We start from the raw sequence: 25,215 nt of genomic DNA on the forward strand, positions 1-25,215 counted from the left end.
TAGAGGACGCAGTTCGAAGTTCCCATGAAAGGGAACTACTGTTTTACTCTCCCTCGTTGCTGAGTTCACCACTCATTAGAGTTTCCAGTTTTGCACTTTAAGAGTGCCTTATGATGTGTAAGGTACAATGGGGCTAAAGACACCTTAAGGAAACTGTGCTTTTCACTACTCCCAAAATGTAAGATTGCACAAATTACACATTGTTATTGAAAAGTGATAAAGCAACACGTTTTGTGGGAAAATAGATTATAAAAGTGATATGTTTTAAAAACTCATGAGGTGGTAAAACCGACCCCGGGCAAAAGGCACCCAGCAATAATACAAAAACTTTAGCTAAAGTAACAAGTTCTGCATGATGTTTTCAAATATGATTAAAAAAGTTAATACTTGTTCAGAACAGTCGCTTCAGAAAATTCTGCACTAATATTATAATAATAAAAAAATCGAATTAAAAATAAATAAATTTTTAACATTTATTAAAAAACTAACTAAATTAATTCTCATTTACAAAAAAAAATGAAAACAACTCTTGCCTTCACTGGGAATCGAATGCTCTACTGTTTGAGTTAAAGAAACTATACTGATTTTTTTTTTTTTTTTTTGCCATCTAGTAGTTGAAAGAAGAAAAAATCAGAAGTGCCTTTTAGCCTTTAGTTCCTTCAGGGGATGCTGTTGGAAGTATATGATGATCTGCAGCTTCACTGATGAAAAGATTTACGTTCATTAAACAGACTGTTCTGCCTCCTCTTGTTTTATTAGCAAAAAAAAAAACTTTGGTTTATATGTTTGTAAATGAAAATTGGATAGTGTGACAAGAGCTTAATAAGGATAACTGAAAATGTGTATTAAAAGAGGGATATACTGTATATAGTGCACAGTCACTTCATATAACAAGAATGGCTAAAAATAACGAAAGAAATATTTAGTTTCTTACTTTTTCTTCTTTATCTGTTCTTTATCTCTTTCTGTTTGTCTTTCTCTTGCTTTGTTTTCACTTTAGCCTCCCAACCCCAATCTAAACATAGGTCCGGTTGGTGGAGGTCAGTCTCTGCACTCTCAGACTAATATGAATGATAGCATGGGCACTGGCTTGCCACCCACCTCACTAATGCAGAGCCAAATGAGCAATGGTGAGACCCTCTCTGCATCCGAGAACCGCTTACGTGCCTGTGCTGTGCTTGAGCTTGCTTATTTCTTTGTAAAAATTATTTTCACTGTATGTGGTACTTACTTTTTTTACACACACACCCCTATACTTTTCTGCAGCTTGCCTGGCTCTTAACAACACTATGTGCCCTTTCATTTGCTATCTTTGTGTGGTGGTGTTTTGATGAACTGAATGTGTACTTTATCCTGACTGTGAGTGTGTGTTGTCAGGCCCCAGCCACGTCCTCACCCAGCAGCAGCCCAGCACATCCATGAGCCATGGCACGGGGCCTGGGTACAGCCACTCAGCGCCCACCTCTCAGGGTCAGGTGGCCTATTCATCTATGGCCTCTCGTGCCAACCTCAACATGCAGTCCAGCCAAGGTGAGCCCAGGATGGAGCTCACCTGAAAGTCCCATCCAGAAATCAATGTAATTGGACAAGAGAATGGGGGATGAGGGCTTTAAGGAAAGCTTTATTCAGAAATAAATTATGTCATGTATGGTATATGGAACAAGCCCATAATAAACAGAGAAAAATCCAAACGTTTTATCTTAAAAACAAAAATATCTCAACCTGCTCGCTTCAATATCTCCTTAAACTTTATAAAAATCAAGCCCAAAAATGCTTATAGAAAGTGGACATGGCAACACTTCAAGAGCGTGCTCTGCAAAGCAGCCTTACAAACATAAACAAAACACAATGGCTCTGTTGATGGGGGTTTAGATCAAATTGCTGAACATAAGTCTCTGGTCGCTATAATATTACTTTTGACAAAAATATTGGATACCAAACACATGATACACCATAATGTTGATATGGTGACCACACTGTCAATGGCAATTTTGGGAGTGAGTCATGTTCCGAACACAAATTTAGAGAATCCCGTATTTAAATGTGGTTGCTGAAATGAACTGCTGAAATTTTACAGTGTAGCCTTTGACATTTTTTTATGCCCGATTCAACAAATTTTATTGTTTTTATATTGACCAAATTATATTTTCTATCCCCTAACCCTAAACCTACCCCTCACACAAAATGTTCTGCCATTTTAGATTTTCAAAAAGCTCCATTCTGTATGATTTTAAAGCCTGTTTCCTCATGGGTACCAAAAAAAAATTGGGAATACCAGGTACACACACACAGAAACACATTTTGGGGAAAAATCTAACAAAGACATGTTCTTGACAGGTTTCTTGATATTCATCCATGTGCTACTGTTGAGTTATTCTTCTGCATGGATAAAGATGCTACATTAGAAATATCTCTTGACCCTCAGGAGAGAGATCAAACCCATTCAGTTCATCAGCAGGAGGCTGCTACCTTCCTCGAACTTGATTTAATCCTCTTTTTAGGCATTCTTTAAATCTTTAAAACCCTGAAATGCTGCCCTCTGTCCCTAACTGACAGTGTTTCTTTCTTGACTCTACCCCAGCTTCTTTTGGTTCTCAAAAACTGTACAGCAACATTTTAGTCCTGGATATAACCTCAGTGTTTTAAAACATTTTTTGAACATAAGACTTTTGTTTACATTGTCATTTCAATGTTGCAATGTTTGTGGTGCTGGTTCCCATTAGTTTCTATGATGCATCAGCAAGGCACTGGATCCCATTACTCATCCACCTCAGCAGGGGGTCAGCACTACCAGGGTCAGCAGACTGGAATAATGGCACAGGGAAACCAGGGGAACAGCATAATGTCACAAAGGCCAATGGGAAGTTATTGTGTCCCACAACAAGGTAAGGGCTGTGACCATTATTTTATTCAACTAGTTTTTATTTTTCTGCTGTTTTCCTATGTTACCTAAAGCTGGTTAGGGTTATGTTTAATTGTGCTGTAGATTTGCAGAGGTGAAATCACAAGTGCTAAGTTTAGTAATTGTTCAGCTTTTTTTTTTCTTCGATGCAATGACATTGATTTCAATACTTGTCAGAAAGTAAAAGAATTCTAAGTAAAAAGTTATTTCACTTAAGTCAGTGTACTTTGGGAGTGATAAATGCATTTAAATGTTGAAGCAGGGCCTAAAATGACATTCGCCAAGTGCCAAATGTGAGTAAAAATCAGCCTTTACGAGTATATGAAACAGTGTCATTTGCCAGTTGGATGGCAACCTTTTTAATTAATTCTAACAATGACTGGGAACAGAATTTATCCAACTGACAAATTGCCTAGAATGTGTTGTAATTATATAGATATATAATTATATAAGATATAGCTACACCTAAGATGTAATGTTTGAGAGATATGTTGGAGGTATTATGTCTGTGCTATACTCCAATTGCCAGAATCAAAGTATGTGGCAAATGTAGGAGAGTACTAGGGATGGCCAACATCCTTGCAAAATGTTACCACAACTTGCTTTATTTATTTTGCCACTAAAATAACTGTTCAGACAAAGAAACAAATGGGTATGGGACAAACCTCAGAGACAGGCCTTTTGCAGGCTGAAAGAGAAAAGTCTCAGTTATTTATGTAATCCTCATTCCCTGAAGAATAGAGAAAGGAAAGGAAAGGATGTGTGGCCAACAATGGTGTCCCATACTCTGAATTTGTGCTCTGCATTTCACCCATCCAAGTGCACACACAGCAGTGAGTAGTGACCAACACACAACACAGCAGTGGGCAGCCATTTTTGCTGTGGCACACGGGAAGCAGTTAGGGGTTTGGGTTGGTCTCACCTCAGTCGTGGTATTGTACAGTCGCTGTACATTCACTCCCCCCACCTACAACCCCTGCCCGAACTGAGTTCGACTCTCTAACGATTAGGCCACGACTGCCCCCAAGAATGGAGACCTTGGGCCAGTTTTACTAAACAGGCAAATTTGCACGAGAGCGCAATTCCAAAAGAGCGCCGATGGGCGTGGAAATTTCTGCGGGTGATTTTCTAACAACGCACAAATTAAAGAACACAGACGCAACATCTCATTTACATATCGACTAATGCAATATACCAAGCGCAGTGCAAATTAGCGTAGTTGCGAATAAACAATAAAGAAATAAATAAGCCACAGCACGTTGAAAAGAACCGGAGGCCAAAAAATGAAGGGTTGCAACAGTTTTGATAGAGCTGGTATTGCGAGACTCCTAGTTGAGGGTTCTAAGTCATCTTTTATTTCCTGAAGCAAATTAAAAATAAAATGGCTTGGCAAACAATATGTTAGCTTGGCAAACGATATGTTCGGATAATGTGTTCTTCTGGCATTCAAAATAAATTAATACGTGTGGAAAAGCGCAAAATAGTTTAAAACATGCTTTATTTGGGCGTTAAATAATGGCGCAAATGCCAGTAATTTGACGAGCGCAAACATTAGTAAATCACGTTGCGTGATTCATTTGAATACTCTCCTCCCATAAATTTTGCATCTGAAAGGGAAACTCCTAGAAATGCATATTCAATAAGGTCAGACGCAAAAATGACTGTGTTCATGCCTTTTCAGCGCTAATTCTTCACTGCACATCTTTAGTAAAACTGGCCCCTTGTGTCGATACTGACGGATTGGGGTCTCAATTGGGGGAGCCCAATCATATCTGAGTAGTACAAGAATCAGTCAATGAATATTGGCAAGTGGAATTGGTATGTCTAGCCACTAACCATACACACAGTTATATTAGATGGCGGCATGCATCCACGCATTCAGGTTAATGCTGAGGAGACGTTTCCTCTTTGTCCTCTCCTTCAGGGAATGAGGTTTACATGTAACCGAGACAAGGTTTACATGTAACCGAGATGTTCCCTTTCAGTCAGTCACATTCGATGTTACGTCGATACTGACGTATTGGGGTCCCTACAGAAAGCACCACAACCACTGAACTGTTACGAGATGCAGGTGGTGGTGAGCAGAAGCATGTCTAGACAGATGCAGTTGCAAGCCATAACTTTCCCAACACCCCAGGTAAGCCAGATAATCTTAGAAGGGTTGAATAAAAGTTGTTACGGAAAAAGTTGTTAGTTTTCATTTAAAAAAAAAAGAAGAGAAAGAAGAAAAACCTTTCTCAGTAATGACAACTACACATTTGGGGAGCTGCGGAGCCACATCCTTCCCATAGGGAGGTGACATGTGGAGCATGCACATATGGACTGACATGAGGGCAATTGTACATATTGAATGAACCAATGTGGTAGGTCCCACGGCGGTTGGTCCTCACCTGCCAGAGAGGTGCCGTGCACCAACGCCCAGGAAGAGCCAATGCTCCTAGTGGAGTGACCCCTCTTTCCCAGGGTGCCCTTCCATGTGCTCCTTATGTCTGGTATGCCAAGGTGATGGCATCCACTAGGGAGCCAACCTCTGCTTGGAGACGGCCTTTCCTTTTTCCATGCCCCGGGACCTGCCATCCATTGTGCATGATGTGTCGCAATGGCGGCAACATACACTTTCAGGGTGGAAGGGGACAGCCTCCTCTCCAACCTCTCTTGCAGAAAGGAAAGCACAACACTGATCAGGCATTTCCAGGGGCTTCTAGTGAGAATAACACCACTCGACAAACATACTCCAGTTCAGAGCATAAGCCTGCCTAGTAGAGGGGGCTGTAGCCTGAGTGATAATGTTTATCACAGCCTGTGATGGGCCACTTAAGTCTGCCATGTCCCATCCAGGAGCCACACGTGTAGGTTCCAGAAATCTGGACACATGTGCCAAATGATGCCCCATCCCTGAGAGAGAAGGTCCATCCTCAAGGGGATTTACCAGGGAGGGGCTGTCACGAGGAGCATCAGGTCTGAGAACCAGGTATAGGTGGGCCAGCAGGGCACAGTCATCAAGACCTGCTTCTCGTCCTCCTTGATCTTCACAGAGTCTGTGCAATGTGGCTCACTGGGGGAAATGCGTACTTGAGCAGACCCCAGGGGCAGCTGTATGCCAGTGCATCTGTGCCGGGTCAGGGAATGCGGTAGTTTAGGTCTTGGTCAGGGAATAAAACAGCTAGTAATGGGAGGACTCCATGGAAGAGAAAAGATGAGCTGGACCACCTGGGGGTGGAGTCTCCATTCTCTCGGGATGTCATTAGAGTGCATCGGCTGCACAATTGAGCTCCCCCGGGATGTGAATGGCCTGCAGTGATTTCAGTCACATCTGACTCCAGAGGAGGAGATGGCAGGTGTTTTGCACCATCGCAGGTTGTTCATCTGGATGATCACATGCTTGCCATGAAGCAGTGGCTCCAACCAGTGTAAGGCAAGCAGCTCAAGCTAGCAACTCAAGGTAATTGATATGCCACTGTATTTGAGATCTTTGCTTAGGGGTCTGAGGCTGTGGTCCCCTAGCATACAGCACCCCAGCCCAATCTGGAGGCATCTGTTGTGACAAAAACATGCCTCAACTCTTGTTCTAAGGACAGTCCTGCCCATAGAAAAACAAGGTCTTACCATGGGCTGAATAATGAATAAACGGCATAATGATCACCCGCCCATGCCATGTCCATCTCGGGAATCGGCTGTGCAGCCAGTGCTGAAGTGATCGCATATGCATCAATCAAGCTTTATCAAGATAATAAAGAGATGCTCTGCACAGGGAAGAGCTTGCTATTTTCCCAGTTGACCTGAAGCACCAGATGGCTGAGGTGCCTGAGCGTCATCCCCATGCTCACACAACAGATCTCATGAATGAGCTAATTTAAGCCAGTCGTTGAGATGAGCACACTCTGCAACTTTGGAGAAGATGCAGGGAGAGCCCAAAGGGGAGGACATTGTACTGGTATGTTCGACTCTTCAAAGCAAACCAAAGAAATGGTCTGTGTCGAGATAAAATTGAGACGTGAAAGTACACATGCTTCAGATCGATTGCTGCAAACCAATCTTATGGGCGAACGCATGAAAGAACGCATTTCTGCATCAACATCTTGAATGGGAGCTTGTGAAGGGCCTGATTCTTGTTTTAAGCATTTGGGCCATGTAACTGATTTGGGGAATTTTTGACAGAATCAAAAATTCTAGTTGATCTTTGCTGGAAGTTGCATTAATAAGAGTGAGAGAGAAAACCAGTTCAATCAGAATCAGAATGAGCTTTATTGCCAGGTATGTTTACACATACAAGGAATTTGTTTTAGTGACAGAAGCTTCCACAGTGCAACAGAATGACAGTGGCAAGACAAAACAGATAAGAAAAGAATAAAAATAGAACAAGTAAATAGGGAATAACAATATACAAATTGGCAATTTGTTTGTAAAGGTATATTACAATAGACAATTTTGTATGTACAGCTATATTGTAAGTATGTGTGTTAGATAAATAAACGTATAAGTGTATAAATAGTGTTGTGTATTCCACAATTATTGTCAAGTGTTCATAAGATGGATTGCCTGAGGGAAGAAAATGTTCCTGTGCCTGGCCTTTCCGGTGCTCAGTGCTCGGTAGTATCGACCAGACGGCAACAGTTCAAAGAGGGAGTGTGCTGGATGTGAAGGGTCTAGAGTGATTTTGCCAGCCCTTTTGCTCACTCTGGATAAGTACATTTCTTGGAGAGTGGGGAGGGTTGTACCAGTGATTCCCTCAGCAGTCCGCACTATCCTACGTAGTCTTCTGAGGTCAGATTTGGTAGCTGAGCTGAACCAGACAGTTATTGAAGTGCAGAGGACTGATTGAATGATGGCAGAATGCCAGAGTAGAATTGTTTCAGCAGCTCCTGTGAAGCTGGCAAAGGAAGTACAACCTCTGCTGGGCCTTTTTAACAATGGAGTCGATGTGAATGTCCCACTTCAGGTCCTGAGAGATTGTAACACAACCCTGGGGGGCACCAGTGCTGATCGTACGGGTGCTGGATTAGAATTTTCCCAGCTTTACTAGCTGCTGCCTATCTGTCAGGAAGCTGTTGATTCACTAACAGATGTAGGTGGGCACGGAGAGAGAGTTAATTTGGGCAGGAGGAGGTTTGGGATGATAGTGTTAAAAGCCGAGCTGAAGTCCACAAACAGGATCCTCACATAAGTCCCTGGTCTGTCTAGATGTTGCAGAACATAATGCAGTCCCATGTTGACTGCATCGTCCACAGACCTGTGTAGCATCTGTAGGCAAACTGAAGAGGATCCATCAAGGATCCAATAATGTCCTTCAGGTGGGCCAGCACCAGTTTTTCAAATGCCTTCATGACCACAGACGTTAGAACCACAGGTCTATAGTCATTTAGTCCTGTAATTTTGGGTGTCTTTGGGATGTGGTGGTGGAGCATTTGAAGCATGAAGGGACTTCGCACAGCTCCAGTGAGCTGTTGAAGATGTGTGTGAAGATGGAGGCCCGCAGGTCAGCACAGGTTTTCAGAGAGGCTGGTGTGACACCGTCAGGGCCTGGTGCCTTTCTTCTCTTGTTCTTTCTGAAGACCTGACGCAAATCATCGTCACTGATCTGAAGTGCAGGAGTGGGGGAGAGGGGGGTAGTTGGAGGTTTTAATGGTGTTTTTTCAAACCTGCAATAGAACTCATTCAGATCGTCTGCCAGTTGTTGATTCTCCACAGTGCTGGGGGATGGTGTCTTGTAGTTGAAGTCTTTCAGACCTTTCCACACTGAAGCCGTGTCATTGGAAGAGAACTGGATACTTAGCACAGGGCAGGCACAAGGTTGCAGCAGGCGGCAAACATTACACAGGAAGATCAGTATTGTAACATGGACCGTGACAACAGAGTTGAGAATCCACCTGCAGGCTTTATTTAAAAAAGGCGTAGTCAAACAGGCAGGGTCAAAATACCAGCAAACAGTAACATCGAAGGCTAGACAAAAGAGTAATCCACACAACAGGCAATGGTCAGGGCAGGCAGCTAATGATCACAAAACAAGGAATCAGTCCAGGGTCAAAACATAAACAAGCTTCTCAAACCTTGTCTGTGGTGTAAAAACACCCCTGGCCAAATGCCCCCAGAGGGCATCACTACCTAAATATGATTTTCAGTTACAATAATTATCAATTACAAATAATCTCCCGGTTCTTACTTGTGAATTCAGTTCACTGGAGACTCGCACTAAACGGATCATTTGAATCAGTGAGTTGTTGACTCGAGAACAGCTGCAATCGGATCATTCCAATTCTTGAATGAATCGTTTGGTGTGATTTGCGAACCGATTTAAAAGGTTTATTGAAAAAAATCAGTTCGTTCATGAATCAGACACCGCTTCTGCATCTCGGAGCACGTGATATATTATAAAGAGTAAGGATAAGTTTTATGAAATGTAGTGAAGTAAAAAGTACGATCTTATGCTTTGGAATGTAGTGAAGTAAAAGTTACTCAAAATAAAACTACTCCAGTAAAGTACAGATACTTGAAAAATGTATTTAAGTACAGTAACAAAGTAAAGCTACTTTGTTACTGTCCACCACTGATGTTATGTATCCAAGTTATCTGATTCATATCATAGGATGTGTCATAGAACGGGTTTCAGTTTATTGGCATAAAGTCACTCTTCAGCTTCACCCCAGGAAGCTATTCCTTTTTAGATGCTTCTTTTTTAATAACATTGCTGCATCATAATCATAATCTAACAGTGTTCTAATCATGTGTTCATATTTTCATAGACAGGTTTTTATGTCATATTTTTATTTTTAACATTCATTTTCATAAGTCTTTAGATATTTTCATTATCTCCATTACGGCCATGCCCCGTCCCCGAGTACTCGAGTACTCGTTTTTGAAACCTATCGATGATCGAAATGAGAAATTGCCAAAATGCTCATCCCTATATATTACATTACATTAATATTATATTATAATGGTATGTGTTACAGACCCTAATCTTTGTGCACTTGTTGGTCCATCTGTTGGGTGTGTGGTTTTGCAGGATTTCCTGGTGACTCAACTAATAGGGAAAGATCTGTTTGACATGTGGAAAGTGGTTGATCCCATGGGGCTGCTGGTTAAAGAATCTAACAGTGTTCTAATCATGTGTTCATATTTTCATAGACAGGTTTTTATGTCATATTTTTATTTTTAACATTCATTTTCATAAGTCTTTAGATATTTTCATTATCTCCATTACGGCCATGCCCCGCCCTCTGCACATGCGATGACCACCCCCAATCCCCCCCTCCCCCAGGACTCAATTACTTATTTTTGAAACCTACTGATAATCGAAATGAGAAATTGCCAAAAATGCCCATCCCTATCAAAAAACCTGATGCATACATTCTTCTCCCCCTTCACATCTGTCGTAATAATATTAATTTACATTTTACCTTTGCAGTTTAAATAAACCATACATGTCATCTATTTCAACAGGGCATTTTGCTTTATTAATATTTATTATGAATGTCTTAAATAACAAACTTTATCAACATAAAGTTTGCACAGCTGATGATGCTTTGAAGTGACACTTGAGTGATCAAGAATATTCCAATGTACAATTAACCATTCCTTTGATACCTTTGTCCTCATTTTCTATCCTTGCATCCTTCCCTCGTATCCTAAAGTCCTAAACACGCTGCATGATTTTCAGCTGTCCCGGACGAAAGATTGGCATCGTGAAGCAATTGTAGTGATTTCTGTGATCGTGGCTCCTAATCGATGCTCTTATGTTGTATAGTGAGAGAGGTTCAAAGATGGCCGTTGTCACGGTCTTGCGACCAAAGATAGCCTATGATACAGCATGATCATCGCACAGTGTGTTTGCTGCTACGATCCACGTTTACTGACCAACCAATAAAAATGCAACATGAAATCAACGCGACATGGCGCTAAAACAAAACTGCTTACCTCAAGCTCTTATCCCTTCCTCTTTCGCCGCTTCCACTTTTTTTCAGCACACATAAAAAAATACAACTGCTAAAGTGTGATTTATCATGCTCTTTTTGTTTACCACTGGCGCATGCTGATGACGTTTTATTATTCTATATTAATGTGTGTCATCATCGTACAGTCTACACACATGTCGTAGCCAAGTTTCTTGGATCCATTTCGCACAGTGTGACATGCAGTGATCTTATAGGATTGCTAAAATCGTGCAGTGTGTTTTGGGCTTAAGGGGGTGGAGCCAAGACGCAAGGAAAGGTAGCGAGGAAACACGGGCAGCATCCAATAACTTAAGGCTGTTTCACACTGAGCGCACTGTCCGCTGCTCAATATACAGCATTAAATTAAGATAAATAAAGTTTGGTTCTACACCAGAAATACATCAGAATACATCTTGAAATATAGCTGCAAGCAGCGATTCCGGGGCCAAGCCCGAGAAGGGCTGTAGCGCAGCGCAGAGCGGGAAGAGCAAAAACGGCAGAAATGGAACATAGATAAAGAAAAAGAGATAGGTTCAGAAGTACAGAAGTTCAAAATTGAACAGAAGTTCAGATGAGAATGACCAAAAACACGCTTCTGATTCAATACGAACACACGGAAAATTGAATGTCTGGAACAGAAGCAACATTATTCACCCTGGATTCGAACCAACAACCTTAGGTCTTCAGGGCCAGAGGCTTAGCAGAGTGCACCACTCAGTTGACGCACTTTCAACAGGCTGCAGAAGAGAGGTTAAGGTGTGAGAATGATCTCACAAAAGCGTGACTTAGCATTTTACACAAAAGCACTATTGACATCCTCAGATTCGGCATGACCTAAGGAATCCATAGACACCATGATCATTATTTTCTGACTAACTGTTCAAAAGTTATAAGCCAAAATGTGCATTTTTAGTATCTCACGACCCATAGGTGGCGCTGTTCCCAAATTTGGCATAAACCCTCAGATCTTGTTGTTGATGAAGCATACCAAGTTTGGTTTCGATTGATCAAAGTTTGGCCGAGATACAGCCTCTGAACCAATTTGGGTCGACCTTCTTAAGTTCACAACATCATAACTTTTTTTTCACTAGTAGTAAAAAAATTCTGTTCAGCCATTTCTGTGCAGCTCAGTCCAAAGATCATATGAGCAAATTTTGAGAATTTGTGAGAAGAGTAGCAAAAAAACTGTTTTTCATTTACTTCAATATGGCTGACAGACTCCCTTTTGGAAAATGACAAATGAGACATCGTCGGAATCGGCATAACCCAGGGAACCAAATGACATTAAAATACCAAAATTTGGACAACATTTTGCAAAAATCGTTATATATCTGGAACCGTATGTGGCGCTGTCTTCAGACTTCTGAGGTACCTCCAGGACATGGTGTTGATGATCTTTACAAATTATCGTGCAGATATGTCCAATGGTTCAAAAGATAGAGCAATTTATGTCAAATTTCAAAATGGCGGACAGGTGGTTCAGTCGATCCTGGCAAAATTAACATCAGCAGATTCGGCATGACCCAAGGAATCCATAGACACCAAGATAATAATTTTCTGACTAATTGTTCAAAAGTTATAAGCTAAAATGTGCATTTTTGATATCTCAACACCCATAGGTGGCGCTGTTCCCAACTTTGGCGTGGGCCCTCAGATCATGGTGTTGATGAATCGTACCAAGTTTGGTTTCGATTGATCAATGTTTGGCCGAGATACAGGCTCTGAACCAATCACAGGTGAACCTTGTTAAGTTCACAACATCATAACTTTTGAACAAAGATGAATAAAAAAAAATTGGTTCAGTCCTGTCTGTGCAGCTCAGTCCAAAGATCATTTGAGCCAATTTTGGGAAGAATTGGATCAATTTTGAAGGAGTAGTAGGGAATAGACTATTTACTGTACTTTTCAAAATGGCCGCTACTGTAATGGGCGGGGTCTTAATGTAAGCTATTGAATGTGATCTGCATGATGAGTGCAATCAGGTGTATTAAGTTTAATTTTTCTAGAATCAGGGGTTCAAGAGTTATTTCTATTTCAATGTTAAATTTTTGAACTGGTGGTGGCGCTATAGAGTTGGTCCTAGAGACCCCAAAGTTGGTCAGATCACTAGTCATGGCCATCACTACAAGTGTGCCAATTTTCATCATTTTCCTACTTTCCCTTCATAGGGCTGCCATAGACTCCCATTGGACGAGAATAATAATAATAATAATAATAATAATAATAAAACATACAGATACAATAGGGGCTACAGCCCTTTGGGCTTGGCCCCTAAATATAAATAGAGGTACAATTAGCATCAAGCTAAATTTGAAAATGTGATTGTTTTTTGCTTAAAACCCACTTTAAACCATCACCGAGTGCTTGTAATAACTTCCGATTGAGATCTAAAGTGGATTTGTATTCTATAATAGGCAGACATGCACTCTTTGTATGTTTTATAATGGATTGAACACGACACCTGCTTCTCATTTGTCATAAATATCCTTTATTGTTATCTAAACATACAGAAAATATATCGTCATAATCATATGTCTATTTGCTTTCATATTTCATGTATAGATAAATGTTTCTCTAATTTTTTCATATGTAAAGGCAGGACATATGATCCCATGATTAACAGATCTTGAGTGAACGCGCTCTAATAACTCATAACACTTAGGTCATGTGCCCAGAGCAGCAGCTGCTCTGGGCACATGACCTAAGCTGAAATCTGATTGGATGGCCCGTTTCGTCGCAGAGTGATGCGAAAAAAATTGACACAAAGGACGAAAAAAAAATCCTTGCTTTTTCGCGCCGTGAATGATCACACCTGGTGTGAATAGCTCCATAGGGATTTATTGTTTCGATTCAAAAGTTTTTGCATTCAGTGTGGAAAAGGCCTTTAGGCAGCTGGGGTGTGCGATAAGACGATTTTTGATCGTGGACGATTAAAATGTCTCCACGATCTGCTTTTGAAGAAATATCGTAGTATGGTGCTACAGCGCACATTCTATCAGCTGCAGTTCTGGCGCCTCCGGCTCAATATACTGTACAACGCGACATACATTCACATCAGTGTTAACCCAGCAGCAGAGTTACTCTCACAGGACACTGCACTTATTCGCAATCACAAAAGTACATTATTTGCATGTGCTTTAAAGCCTTGCCGGTTAAAGGGATAGTTCACCCAAAAATGAAAATTTGATATTTATCTGCTTTCCCCCAGGGCATCCAAGATGTAGGTGACTTTGTTTTTCAGTAGAACACAAACGAAGATTTTTAACTCAAACCGTTGCAGTCTGTCTGTCATATAATGGCAGTCAATGGGCTCCACGGCTTTGAGAGTAAAAAAAACAAACATACACAGACAAAACCAAATTAAACCCTGCCCATTGACTGCCATTATATGACAGACAGACTGCAACGGTTTGAGCTTGGATGCCCTGGGGGAAAGCAGATAAATATCAAATTTTCATTTTTGGGTGAACTATCCCTTTAAATGTTTCATTCGCGTGCTGGTCTGACGTGCGTTTTCTCTGAGCATGTACACCCGTAGCGCGCGCACTAAAAAACCTGTTAAACAGCGCCTGATCAGTGATCACTAAGTTATCTTTTGTGCTAATACTGTCAAAACACACAAGGTTTACATATAGACTCAGTTGGTTATGTCTAAAATGAAAGTAAACAGCTGAGAGAAAAACGGATGCGTGACTGTATATTAGATGCGCACAGCTCTTAAAGGGACAGTACTAAACATCCTGCCGACTGTCATTAAAGGGATAGTTCACTCTATAATTTAATTTCTGTCATTATTTACTCACATGTTGTCCCAAACCTGTAGCTATTAATTTCTTTCTTGTGCTGGACACGAAAGAAGATATTTTGAAGAATGTGGGTAACCAAACAGTAGCTGGTCCACACTGACTTTGATGGTAGGAAAAAAATACTATGGAAGTCACTGTGGCCCAGCAACTGTTTGGTTTTCCATGTTCTTCAAAATAGCATTCATGTTCAGCAGAAGAAAGAAACTCATTCATATTTAAAACCACTTTTGAGTGAGTAAATGATGGTATAAAAATAAAACACTGTGGTAGAATTGACAGACAGATGACTTTTATTTTTGGGTGAAATATTGCTTTAATGTTAATAAAACAACAAAACACAAAGAGAGAAATCACTCACTATTCTTGACTGAAAAACTTTAATACAGTTGCTTTAATATGAATCAATCTATATAGTGTTTTATTCTTATATTTGTTCATTAAATTTCTTGAATGCTCCTGCTAAATACACCTATTGACCTAAAAATAAAACACTGTTTGTTTTATTTGTTTATTATGTGTATTTGTAATGTGTATCTTTGTTCTTATTTTTTAATAACAAAGATAAAATAATGACAGATTTTTATCTTCGCCCACTTTAGCCTAAATATCCACCATTCTTTTTTTATATTTTGTTACCTTGAAAGGCTTTGTCTTTATAATAGGGAAATTAGTTTGGCTGTAATGCTCAGACAACTTGCAAAATAGTAAAACCAACATGACAAAGAATCGTGATAAAATCGTGATATTTCTGAAAAATAAATTTGTGATATGATATTTTTGCCATATCGCCCACCCCTACTTGCTACCTCACTGCCTTATCAGGCAATGACTTTGCAGGCAGCGTTTTTGTACAAAGGCACCTCATGAAACTGATTCCAGACAGGCTTCTGAGGCAGTGTAATGATTTAATGATCTACAACAAAATAGAATGAGTTTTGGATGTGTGTGTGTGTGTGTGTGTGCGCGCAGTGTTTCAGTAGTCCCAGGGGAATGAGAAACAGGTGCACTGTAATCAGCGCCAGGTACGGGGTCATGGGAAATGAAGTCTGTGGAGAAATTAATACTCCGGGGAGGGTGCCCTCTGGTGCCGGTCGAGAGGAACCACAGAGGCTGAATTCGTGACACTGGGCTTTAGTGCCATTTGGATATTACTCTTATGTGTTATGTATGATTTGGATTATGTAGTGATAGGATGTAGAAAGGATGTAGTGATATCTGGAGTTTCTGCACACTACCACTAGTACTCCATAGATCCATACATGTATTAATTTATTTATTAAAGGGGTCATCGGATGCAAAACTCACTTTTACATGTTGTTTGAACATAAATGTGTGTTGGCAGTGTGTGTTCACAACCACCCTATAATGATAAAAATCCACCCAGTGGTATTTTTTAATCTCTATAAATAAATACCCCTTTTTCAAATCAAGCCATTCTCTGATTCTTGGCTGTGTGACGTCACACAGACTCAGGCCCCTCCCACGATAGTTGATTGACACTGCCGTCTTACCGTAGACCCGCCCTGAGTGAGCTGTAACAGTCTGACCACCATTGTTTCGACGCCGGAGCAGGGACATAGGCAAGAATGTCTCCTAAGAGATTGAGGTGCTTTGTTGTTGGATGTATGAATGAACATAGCATTTGTCATTTACTCCTGACATCTGAGTCAGTTAAGACACAGAGGATTAATGTTACTTTCGTTTTTGAAGGGAATGCGCCCCCCGATGTACCTAAATGTGTTTATGTTCACGTGAATCATTTGTGATCCAGCTTCACCTAGAGATGAAGTGAGTGTAAGGGTTTTCTATGAATCTTTGCAAATCGCCTTTCCTAATAGTGTGCTAGTTAGCAAGTTTCGCGGCTAAATGTAGCTAAAGTAAACAGGATGGCTTGTCACCCCACAAAAGAGAGGGGTGGGATGAGCAGAGCTCATTAGCATTTAAAGGGAAATGCAACAAAACGGGTTGCAGTGAAAAGAGCTGATTTTAACAAGGTAAAATGGGTGTTTTTACACTACCACTGAGAAATTCTAACCAAAGTATGTTATAGACTTTTCATTAAGACCCTAAATAATCATATCAACTTGTGGAAAATGGGCATCCGATGACCCCATTTAAAGAAAGAATAGTAATAATAATAATTATTATTATTTAATTTTTTTTTAAAATACGAAATGATTTATTGCGACATACAAAGCACAGATCATGAATCTACATTTCATATCATTCCCCCTTGTTTTTTTTTTTTTTTTCTTTATCTTTGTTTGGAGTGAGGGGGTTACTATGACCTTGGCATCATTTTTATATTGATGTAAATTAAGTTTTCTTGCTTACACATAGGTCTTATTAAGGACTTGCATCCAGATTTATTCGTTTCAAGAACACTGACAACACACTCATCTTGAATTTAGAAAGATCCCAAAATATCTTTTGCCTGCTGCTTCGGCTGCAATATATATTTAGCACATAACAGACACAGACAGCTAGAGCACTTACTCTCCCTTCAGAAAAGCCCAAAACCTTCCCAGTCCATTCTTCTGAAGCTGCTGTCAGATCGGCTGCTTTACCAACCCTGGTGTCGCCTGTCTTACAGGATCAGCCCCGCAGTACATGGGCCAGGAGGAGTTCTACGGAGAGCAGTATGGACACACTCAGAGCTCCAGCGAGCCTGTTAGCCAACAGTATTACTCAGATGGTAACCAAGCTCTCATCCAGAAATTATCCTCATTCATTCATTCATTCATTCATTCATATATATCACAACCCTGTTTCTGAAATATCTTTTTCCCCCCATAAAAATATGACTAAAGCAGACTTGAGAACAAGCTTAAGTTCTATAAGAGTGTCTTCATTGCCTGTAAATCTTTTTTTTTTTTGGTGTGCTGAAATTTCAGATTTGTCTTTCCTTCCACGCTTTGTTGTTGCTGGCTAAAAGATTGGTCATTTGAGGCTTCTGTTTTCTTTTGTGTGAGTTTGTATGTCAATTCAAAGTAGGATGCACACATCTAAAAATCTGTTAAACAGGTGCTCGATCAAGAGAAAGCTTAGTTGAAATGCAAAAAGCCCGGCACACTATTTTACTTTTATTTATTTATTTATTTTTTGCTTCCAAAAAACGATAATGTAGTTTCATGAACCACAAGCAGTCTTCATCAGGCAAAAACACAGCAAATATCAACAACTTTTATATCAACACAATGAACAATCACACGTTTAATTTACATAATGTTTAAATTACATGAAAAATAACAGTGTGCTGGTCTTTTTGCATTTCAGCTGAATTTGTTTATGTGCAAACAGTTGTCTGAATGTCTGCGAGGGCAATTTGTTCCACTTTTGTTTTTTTTCCCTGTAGGTGTGTACTATTATGTCTTTTTTCAACAGGCCATGAGGAGTATTCCTATCAGCAGTCTTCCTATGGGGAGCAGAATTATGAGAGATCCTTTGACGAGTCGTCACAACACTATTACGAAGGCGGTGAGTTCCAACTCAGTATGTTCAGGACCAAGCTCAAAAATCAAGTTTTATTATAATATAGGGTTACTCACACACACACACACACACACACGTTGGTATATGTGGTTTATGGGGACTCCCCATAGGCGTAATGGTTTTTATACTGTACAAACTGTATTTTCTATCCCCTTACCATAACCCCACACCTAAACCTAGGTTTTAAGCCATCTTGTTCAGGACCAAGCTCAAAAATCAAGTTTTATTATAATATAGGGTTACTCACACACACACACACACACACGTTGGTATATGTGGTTTATGGGGACTCCCCATAGGCGTAATGGTTTTTATACTGTACAAACTGTATTTTCTATCCCCTTACCATAACCCCACACCTAAACCTAGGTTTTAAGCCATCTGGTTTACAAGGACACCGGAAGTGTTTTCATGTGTTAAATTAAATGAGTACTTGAAGGAGGGGTTATGCAATAATCATGATAAAAATTAAACAATTATGATATATGATTGAGGGGCAAATCTTAGACCCGGCCTTGCAGCGGGGGGTACTGCAGCACCCTCAGCACTCCTAGCTCCCACGGCTATTGCTATAAAACATGATTAAATGTCCTACTGACAGTCCTCGAAGTGACTGAATAATCATTTTCCTTTTATGCAACAAGTGGGACCGTGAAGCACCAATTTTTCAAAACCAGCTGTACCTTCCAATACTGCATGACGTTCGAAGTTTCAAACATCATCAATCACGTGGTATTGTCATTTCGATACAATCATCGGCACTGTGTGTGATACAGTAGTGGTCAATTGTCTCATCACTACTTTTGTTGCTGGAGTATTGCACCTGTTTCTTTGTGTTTTCTGTTACGCTGTGTTGTGGATTACCTTTTGTCTTTGTTTTCTGCCTGTTGCCCTGTTTTGGATCTTTGTTTCTTGGATTAAACAGCACTTTGATCTTCAGTGTTCTCCCTGAGTATTCCGTGACAGAATACTGAAGCCACTACAGATCCAACAGTTGGGCAGTGTTTGTCTGTTTTCTTTTGGACCATGGGCATTCAAATTCTTTCTCCAGCCACTAAGAAGGAGCGGATGGCACAACATCAGTCCTTGATGGCTCTGCACCAGCAGGGAATGGAGGTAGGAGGCTTCGCCCAGACATTTTAGACTTTGGCGGTGGGGCTGGATTATAATGATGTGCTCAAGGATTTTTTTTTTATGTTTCCCTGGATGACCCACTTCCCTGTGTGAGATGGAGGGACTTAGGATCCTGGATTTCTGGGATTTCATCAAATACCTTCATCTGGAGGACCTGACTCCTGTGGTCCCAAGTGGTGGTTCTGGAGAACCCGACTCTGGTGGTCCCAGAGGTTACTGAGCAGCCCGCTCTCCTTGGCTGCACTCCATTTCACATTTAAACGCACTCGCGAACTTCACTAAGCACTTCCCCTCGGGGGAATCCCCGCTGCCATTTCGAAGTGTGTTCCACTTCGTGAAGTGGACGAGGGAAGTTTATATGGACAGACCCTTGACCCCTCCATTTTGACTGAGGGAGCGAGTTTGCTTCATATTCACACTTCAGGCCACTCCACAGAGCACAATGCAAAGCGATTATGACGCCATCGCAGATCAAGTTTAATTGAGGAGGATTATTAGTTTATTGTTTATCTATTAGAATAGAGGATTCTAAGTGATCAAGGGCTTAGGACGTTCCAATTCAGCCCATTCCAAGGGTTCCGCCAGTATTGGGCACTCATGCAACATAATCAATAACGTACATCCGAATAAACGAGACAGAGGGAAGTTTGCGAGTGAAGGGCATAAAAAATGAACTAGAACGCAGCCCTAGTCTCACCCATGTTCCTTGCCCTGCCGGCTCCAACCAAGCTCATTGCCCTGCCAGCCCCACTTAAGCTCTCTGCTTTGCTGGCCCCACTTAAGCTTCCTGCTTTGCTGGCCCAGGAGAATGCCTCAGAACCTGCTCCAGTCCAGGAGCCCTTAAAATCCACTCCAGAGCCCGCTCCAGTGCGGGAGCCCTCAAGAGTCCACTCATGAACCCGCTCCAGTCTGGGAGCCTTTAGAGTCCACTCCAGTGCCCGCTTCAGTGCGGGAGCCTTTAGAGTCCACTCAAGAGCCCACTCCAGTCTGGGTGCCCTCAGAGTCTACTCAGGAACCCGCTCCAGTCTGGGAACCTTTAGAGTCCACTCCAATCCGTCAGCCCTCAGTGTCCACTCCAGAACCTGATCCAATCTATGAATCTGCTCCTAAGCTCACTCAAGTTTACGAGTTCATTCCAGAGCTCACTCAAGTCTACGAGTTAATTCCAGAGCTCGCTCCAGTTTACGAATCCACTCCAGAGCCCACTCAAGTCTATGAGTCTGCTCCAGTTCCTCCTGAGGTGGCAGCTTCTGCTGCAGAACCTGCCAAGGTGGTGGTGGAAGTTGCTAAGGGAGTAGATGTGACAGTGATCCCAATGACCACAGAAGTAGAATGACCTATAAGGAAATTAAATTGATAATTATAATTAGAAATATTAATCTCAGGATATTCTACAGTAAACTGAGCATACACAATGGCTGCTGTGCTACTAACTTTCCTGCCACATCTGCTGAGGTTGAAACAGATATGGAAGGAATAGTAGGATCAGTGGATAAAGGTGCTGGTAAGTGCTCCTCACCTGCAGAGGATGGACCTGATGAAAGATGAAAATAATAAAAATTATAAAAATATAATAATACAATATAAAATAAAGTTAGCCATATTAAATGTCAATATGATAGGTAATGCAAGGTAATGCTAGGTAACTGTCTGTCAAAAACAAACAAACAAAAAATATCTCTCAAAAGGCATGATTTATCCATATAAATATATTGATCTGGGATTGTTGAAAACTCACCTGCTGTATCATCATCAGCTGTAGCACTGGCACTTGGGGCAGGTGGCGTTGGTTGTGCCCCACCTCCAAAATATTTCAACAGTGCTCCTAAGGAAGTTTTAAAAGAGTATTAGTTGACGGAACAGAATGTTATTTTAACATTAAAAAAAGTTATTTCAACATGTTGTAAGTAATGTTAAACTGTTATCAGTACCAATTGTATAAAACAGAACCTTTTTTATTTCAAAATATATACCCAGGAAAGATATTTTTACAAAGAAGACAAAAACTTTAATCTAAAACCAGCTAAGTAATGTAAATGTAAATGTAAGTAATATGTTGTATTATATAATATATTAAGATATCAATGCTATTTATGGATGTTTAATCAAACATTAACTTTCTTGCTATGTTAATTAACTAGCCAGCTAATGTTAGCTTGCAATATAGCCTATAGTTTAGTTTACATGAATTGTCTTAACTTACCTTTATCTTGCTGTTTTTTCCTCTTCCTCAGTTTTCTTCTTTTTTATTTTCTCTGCACCAGAAGGATATGTCCTTTTTTGTGACATTAATCAACTTCAGTAATCAGTCATAGTCTGACTGACTGTGCTTGCATCCTGCACCCTGGTAAAGGCACAATATGTACGATTTTTTTATTAAAATATCCAAAAACCACTAGAACAGTGTTATATATTTTGCTGACTTGTGTACTTGCATTTGGCATCATCAAACTACGCCTTTGTCTCTTTGTTTGTTTTGAATAAGTGCCCTCTAGCGGTGAAAATTACATATTGTGCCTTTAACATATTGCGTTTTATAGCTGCAAGGAGGACGATATCGTCGACAAAATCCAAATCCACAATTCGTCTACCATCTCCCCCAAGCAAGCCATAGTAGCCTGGTTCGGTGACATGTCGCATGACGAAATCTACGGCGAGGATGAAGAGGAACGGCGAGATCATGCATCCCTGGTGGACACCAGTATTAATCCAGAAGTAGTCAGAATTGCCTCTGTCCATGCGAACACAGCAACTGGTTTCATAGTAGATGTTCCTTAAAATGTCGACAAACTTTGCTGGGAAACCGTAGCTTTGCACTGTTTTCCACAGTGTTTCTCGATGAATGCTAATTAATTGATAGCTTCCATTGGAACTCGGTGCGTTGCTTGATAAAATTCCTCAAGACAAAAAAACATTTGTTCAATACATGATCTCCCACTTCGGAAACCAGCCTGCTCCTCTCACAATAGTGCGTCATCACTTGACGGAGGTGTCGAAAGAGAACCGAGCACAAAACCTTGCTGGTTCATTAAGGCGGTCATCTTGTCAATTAGGGCTTGGCCACCATACTTGAGCATTTCCGCTGATATCTCGTCGATGCCGGGTGTGCGACCACACCAAAGGGCCATAACTGCCGCTTTAATTAGATACATAGTGTGTACAAAAATAAACATAATGTTATAAAGTACGTCTGCACAAAAGGGCTCCCACTGTGGATGCACTCTTCCAGTAACAATGTGCTAAAATGCTTTCGAAACCATGGTTTCACTTATATAGCAGTTATGCAATCATCGTTTTCATGATCAATCATTACTGTCGTTTCCGAGTTCTCATGCCCATCAGTTGTCTTGGCCAAGGGTGGCACAAGATGACACCTGACACCCAAAAAATTAGCCAAACCAAGAAAGGGTTTATACTCACCACATCCGCACAAGCACAAATTTGTCTGGATTTTAAAAAAAGAAATGGTGCTGTTATGTGTAACTAGTTCCTTTAGTTTATTGCTTCTGGTAATTTTTTAGAATTGCTTGATGAATCAACGTACTTCCATGAGAATCGATTGGTGAGTTCCTGAAGTTCTATCACCCTTATGCCGACAAATGCTTTAAATTGGCATAACTCGGAATGCAGTCAAGACAACAAGTGAGCTCATGCTCCTGCAGCCTGGTGAGTTGGGCTCTTGTTAAAGCGGCACAGGGCTCTAATCTCGGAATTGAATGCAGTCTTTTTGGTGTGATTCTTGAACAGACCATAATGAAAGAGAGCTAGGGCTGACCTTGACTATTTACTGTTCTCAAGTAGGCAACAACTCCATAAGCTTGCTCTGATGTGTCACAAAACATATTTTTTATGAGTGATGCTTCTCGGATCCATTGCTAGAGATACATAGGCTTAAAGAAAGCTAAACCTTGGTAGGACTTGCAGATCTCTCTCCCAATCTTTCCAGTGTTGTAATAGGTCATTAAGCAGTGGTGGGCCACCCCAGTCTCTGGTTTTGTCCCAAAGCTAGTCTTATCAGTATTTTGGCATATTTTTGGTGAATGTTGAAATTAATCTGAGCAGGTCATACTATCAAGCTAATGCTTTGTATATACTCTGCATGGTAGGAGCATCATAGTTCACAGGTCGATGTTTGTATCTCATGGTGTCAGTTAGAAAATGCCAGCTGGGTCCAAAAGCCAATTCCAGAGAATCTACTTGTGCAAGCCAGAGTTCCAGACTGTCTGATTGAGCATCTTTGGGCAGGTGACACTTGTGACACTTGGCACATTACTGGCCCACTGGTAGAGCTCAAACCCACCAAGTGACAGGATCTCCCTCAACTTATTATTTACCAGATTTCTGGCTTGTTTCACAGCATGGAGTACAAGTGGTGCCAAATGGTAGAACTTGCCACTCATACACTGATGAGGGTTTGGCTATCTCTCTATTTTTGTTGACACTAACACAGCACATTCGAGATTTAAAGGTGTCTGGAATTTATCCTTTAGCCTAGACCTGGTTGTGTCCCTAAAGTTTATTTTCCCGTTTTGTTTTCTCAAATGGCAGTTAAATGCCTTTTCTTCTCAACTTTTTCATATGACAAAGGAGAAGAGACCTTTTATTTATTTACATTTAGTCATTTAGCAGACACTTATCCAAAGCGACTTACAAATGAGGACAATGGAAGCAATCAAAATCAACAAAAGAGCAATGATATGCAAGTGCTGTAACAACTCTGTTAGCTTAACGCAATACACGTAGCAAGGTGTTTTTTTTAAACAAATTATATAAGAAATAATAAGAAAACTTAGAATAGAAAGAAAGAGTAGAAAAAGTATAGAGCAGTGTCAAAGGCCTTTTTTTACTTTTGTTAATTGTATAATAAATAAAAAGAAAACAAATAGATAGAATACAAAAATATTAGAAAAGGTAGTGTTAGTTTTTTTATGCATTTATTTTATTTATTTTTTTTGCTGACAGGCTTGAATTGGAGGTATGGGCCAGGGCCAGGGTGCTCAGTAGTGCCTACTTCTTAGGGCATTGTTCAAAACATTATTATATATGTTTCCAGTTCCCTGAATGGTGCTGTGCAATACTGCCTCATAATTTTTTCACTGCTTGGGAATTACTCCTCATAGAAAAAAAAAATGATTATTTGTTACCAAACACCTGCTTATTTACATTGCCAAGCACAAAACCACTAGGGTTTTTCACCTTTGGCAATCTTGGGACAAACCGGGACAACTGGGAAAAAAAGCATAAAGTCAAAATGACAAAACACATTGGCAATGAAAGAGAAAAAGTGGGAAGTAGAAATAGGGAGAAACAAAATGAGAAACAGTTGTGAGCGCGTGTGCACAGCTGCACAATTTTTCTTTGGGTGCGATGAATGAAGCTGAATTGCAAGACGCTGTAGATTCTACATTTGTTATTGTATTTCTGATGCTATCTGCTGTATTTTATCAGTGGACAAATTCATAAAGTCATTACAGCTAAACTGTGAGGGAATATTTAGTTCGGGTGAATAATAGTGAAGCTTTGCTTTGCAAGCACCATTAATAATCTTGAGGTAATAAGGATTATCTTAAATAAATGTCACGCGTGTCAGAATTTGACAACAGCCTTTGACAACAGACTGCTGCTTAAGACAGTAAATGCAAGCAGATATTTTTCCCCCCAAATATTTCGTCCTCGAATGTACAACAAATCAATGATAGCATTAAGGAACTGGAATTGTTAAGAGGAACGTCTCGGTTATGTATGTAACCCTCGTTCCCTGAAGGAGGGATCGCAGACGTCACGTCGGTGACCGACGAATTGGGATCTCGCTTAGAGAGACCAATCCACTTCGAGTGTAAACTAAATGAGCCAATGCACATTGGCATGCGATGATTGCATCCAGCTGCCGCTGATCACAGCATGAGCATAAAAAGGCAGCCGGTGCAACGCATACCAGGTTTTCGCTGAG

The 25,215-nt window shown here is 40.6% G+C and overlaps 1 protein-coding gene across 1 annotated transcript in view; it reads left to right on the forward strand.

Annotated features, from left to right (window-relative positions):
- Window positions 1–1,000: 1,000 nt before the first annotated feature.
- LOC107706810 (SS18L1 subunit of BAF chromatin remodeling complex) overlaps window positions 1,001–25,215 on the forward strand; it is a gene marked incomplete at its 5' end in the record, with an annotated part of 30,685 nt that continues 6,470 nt past the window's right edge. The window contains 5 exons of the mRNA XM_016510644.1: window positions 1,001–1,130; window positions 1,378–1,530; window positions 2,724–2,885; window positions 17,233–17,334; window positions 18,024–18,116. Coding sequence (XP_016366130.1) covers window positions 1,001–1,130; window positions 1,378–1,530; window positions 2,724–2,885; window positions 17,233–17,334; window positions 18,024–18,116 — 640 coding nt within the window. The remainder of the gene's footprint in view (window positions 1,131–1,377; window positions 1,531–2,723; window positions 2,886–17,232; window positions 17,335–18,023; window positions 18,117–25,215) is intronic.

Source organism: Sinocyclocheilus rhinocerous, unplaced genomic scaffold, assembly GCF_001515625.1.
Source record: "Sinocyclocheilus rhinocerous isolate Xijiao unplaced genomic scaffold, SAMN03320098_v1.1 scaffold4583, whole genome shotgun sequence".
Lineage (NCBI taxonomy): Eukaryota > Metazoa > Chordata > Actinopteri > Cypriniformes > Cyprinidae > Sinocyclocheilus > Sinocyclocheilus rhinocerous.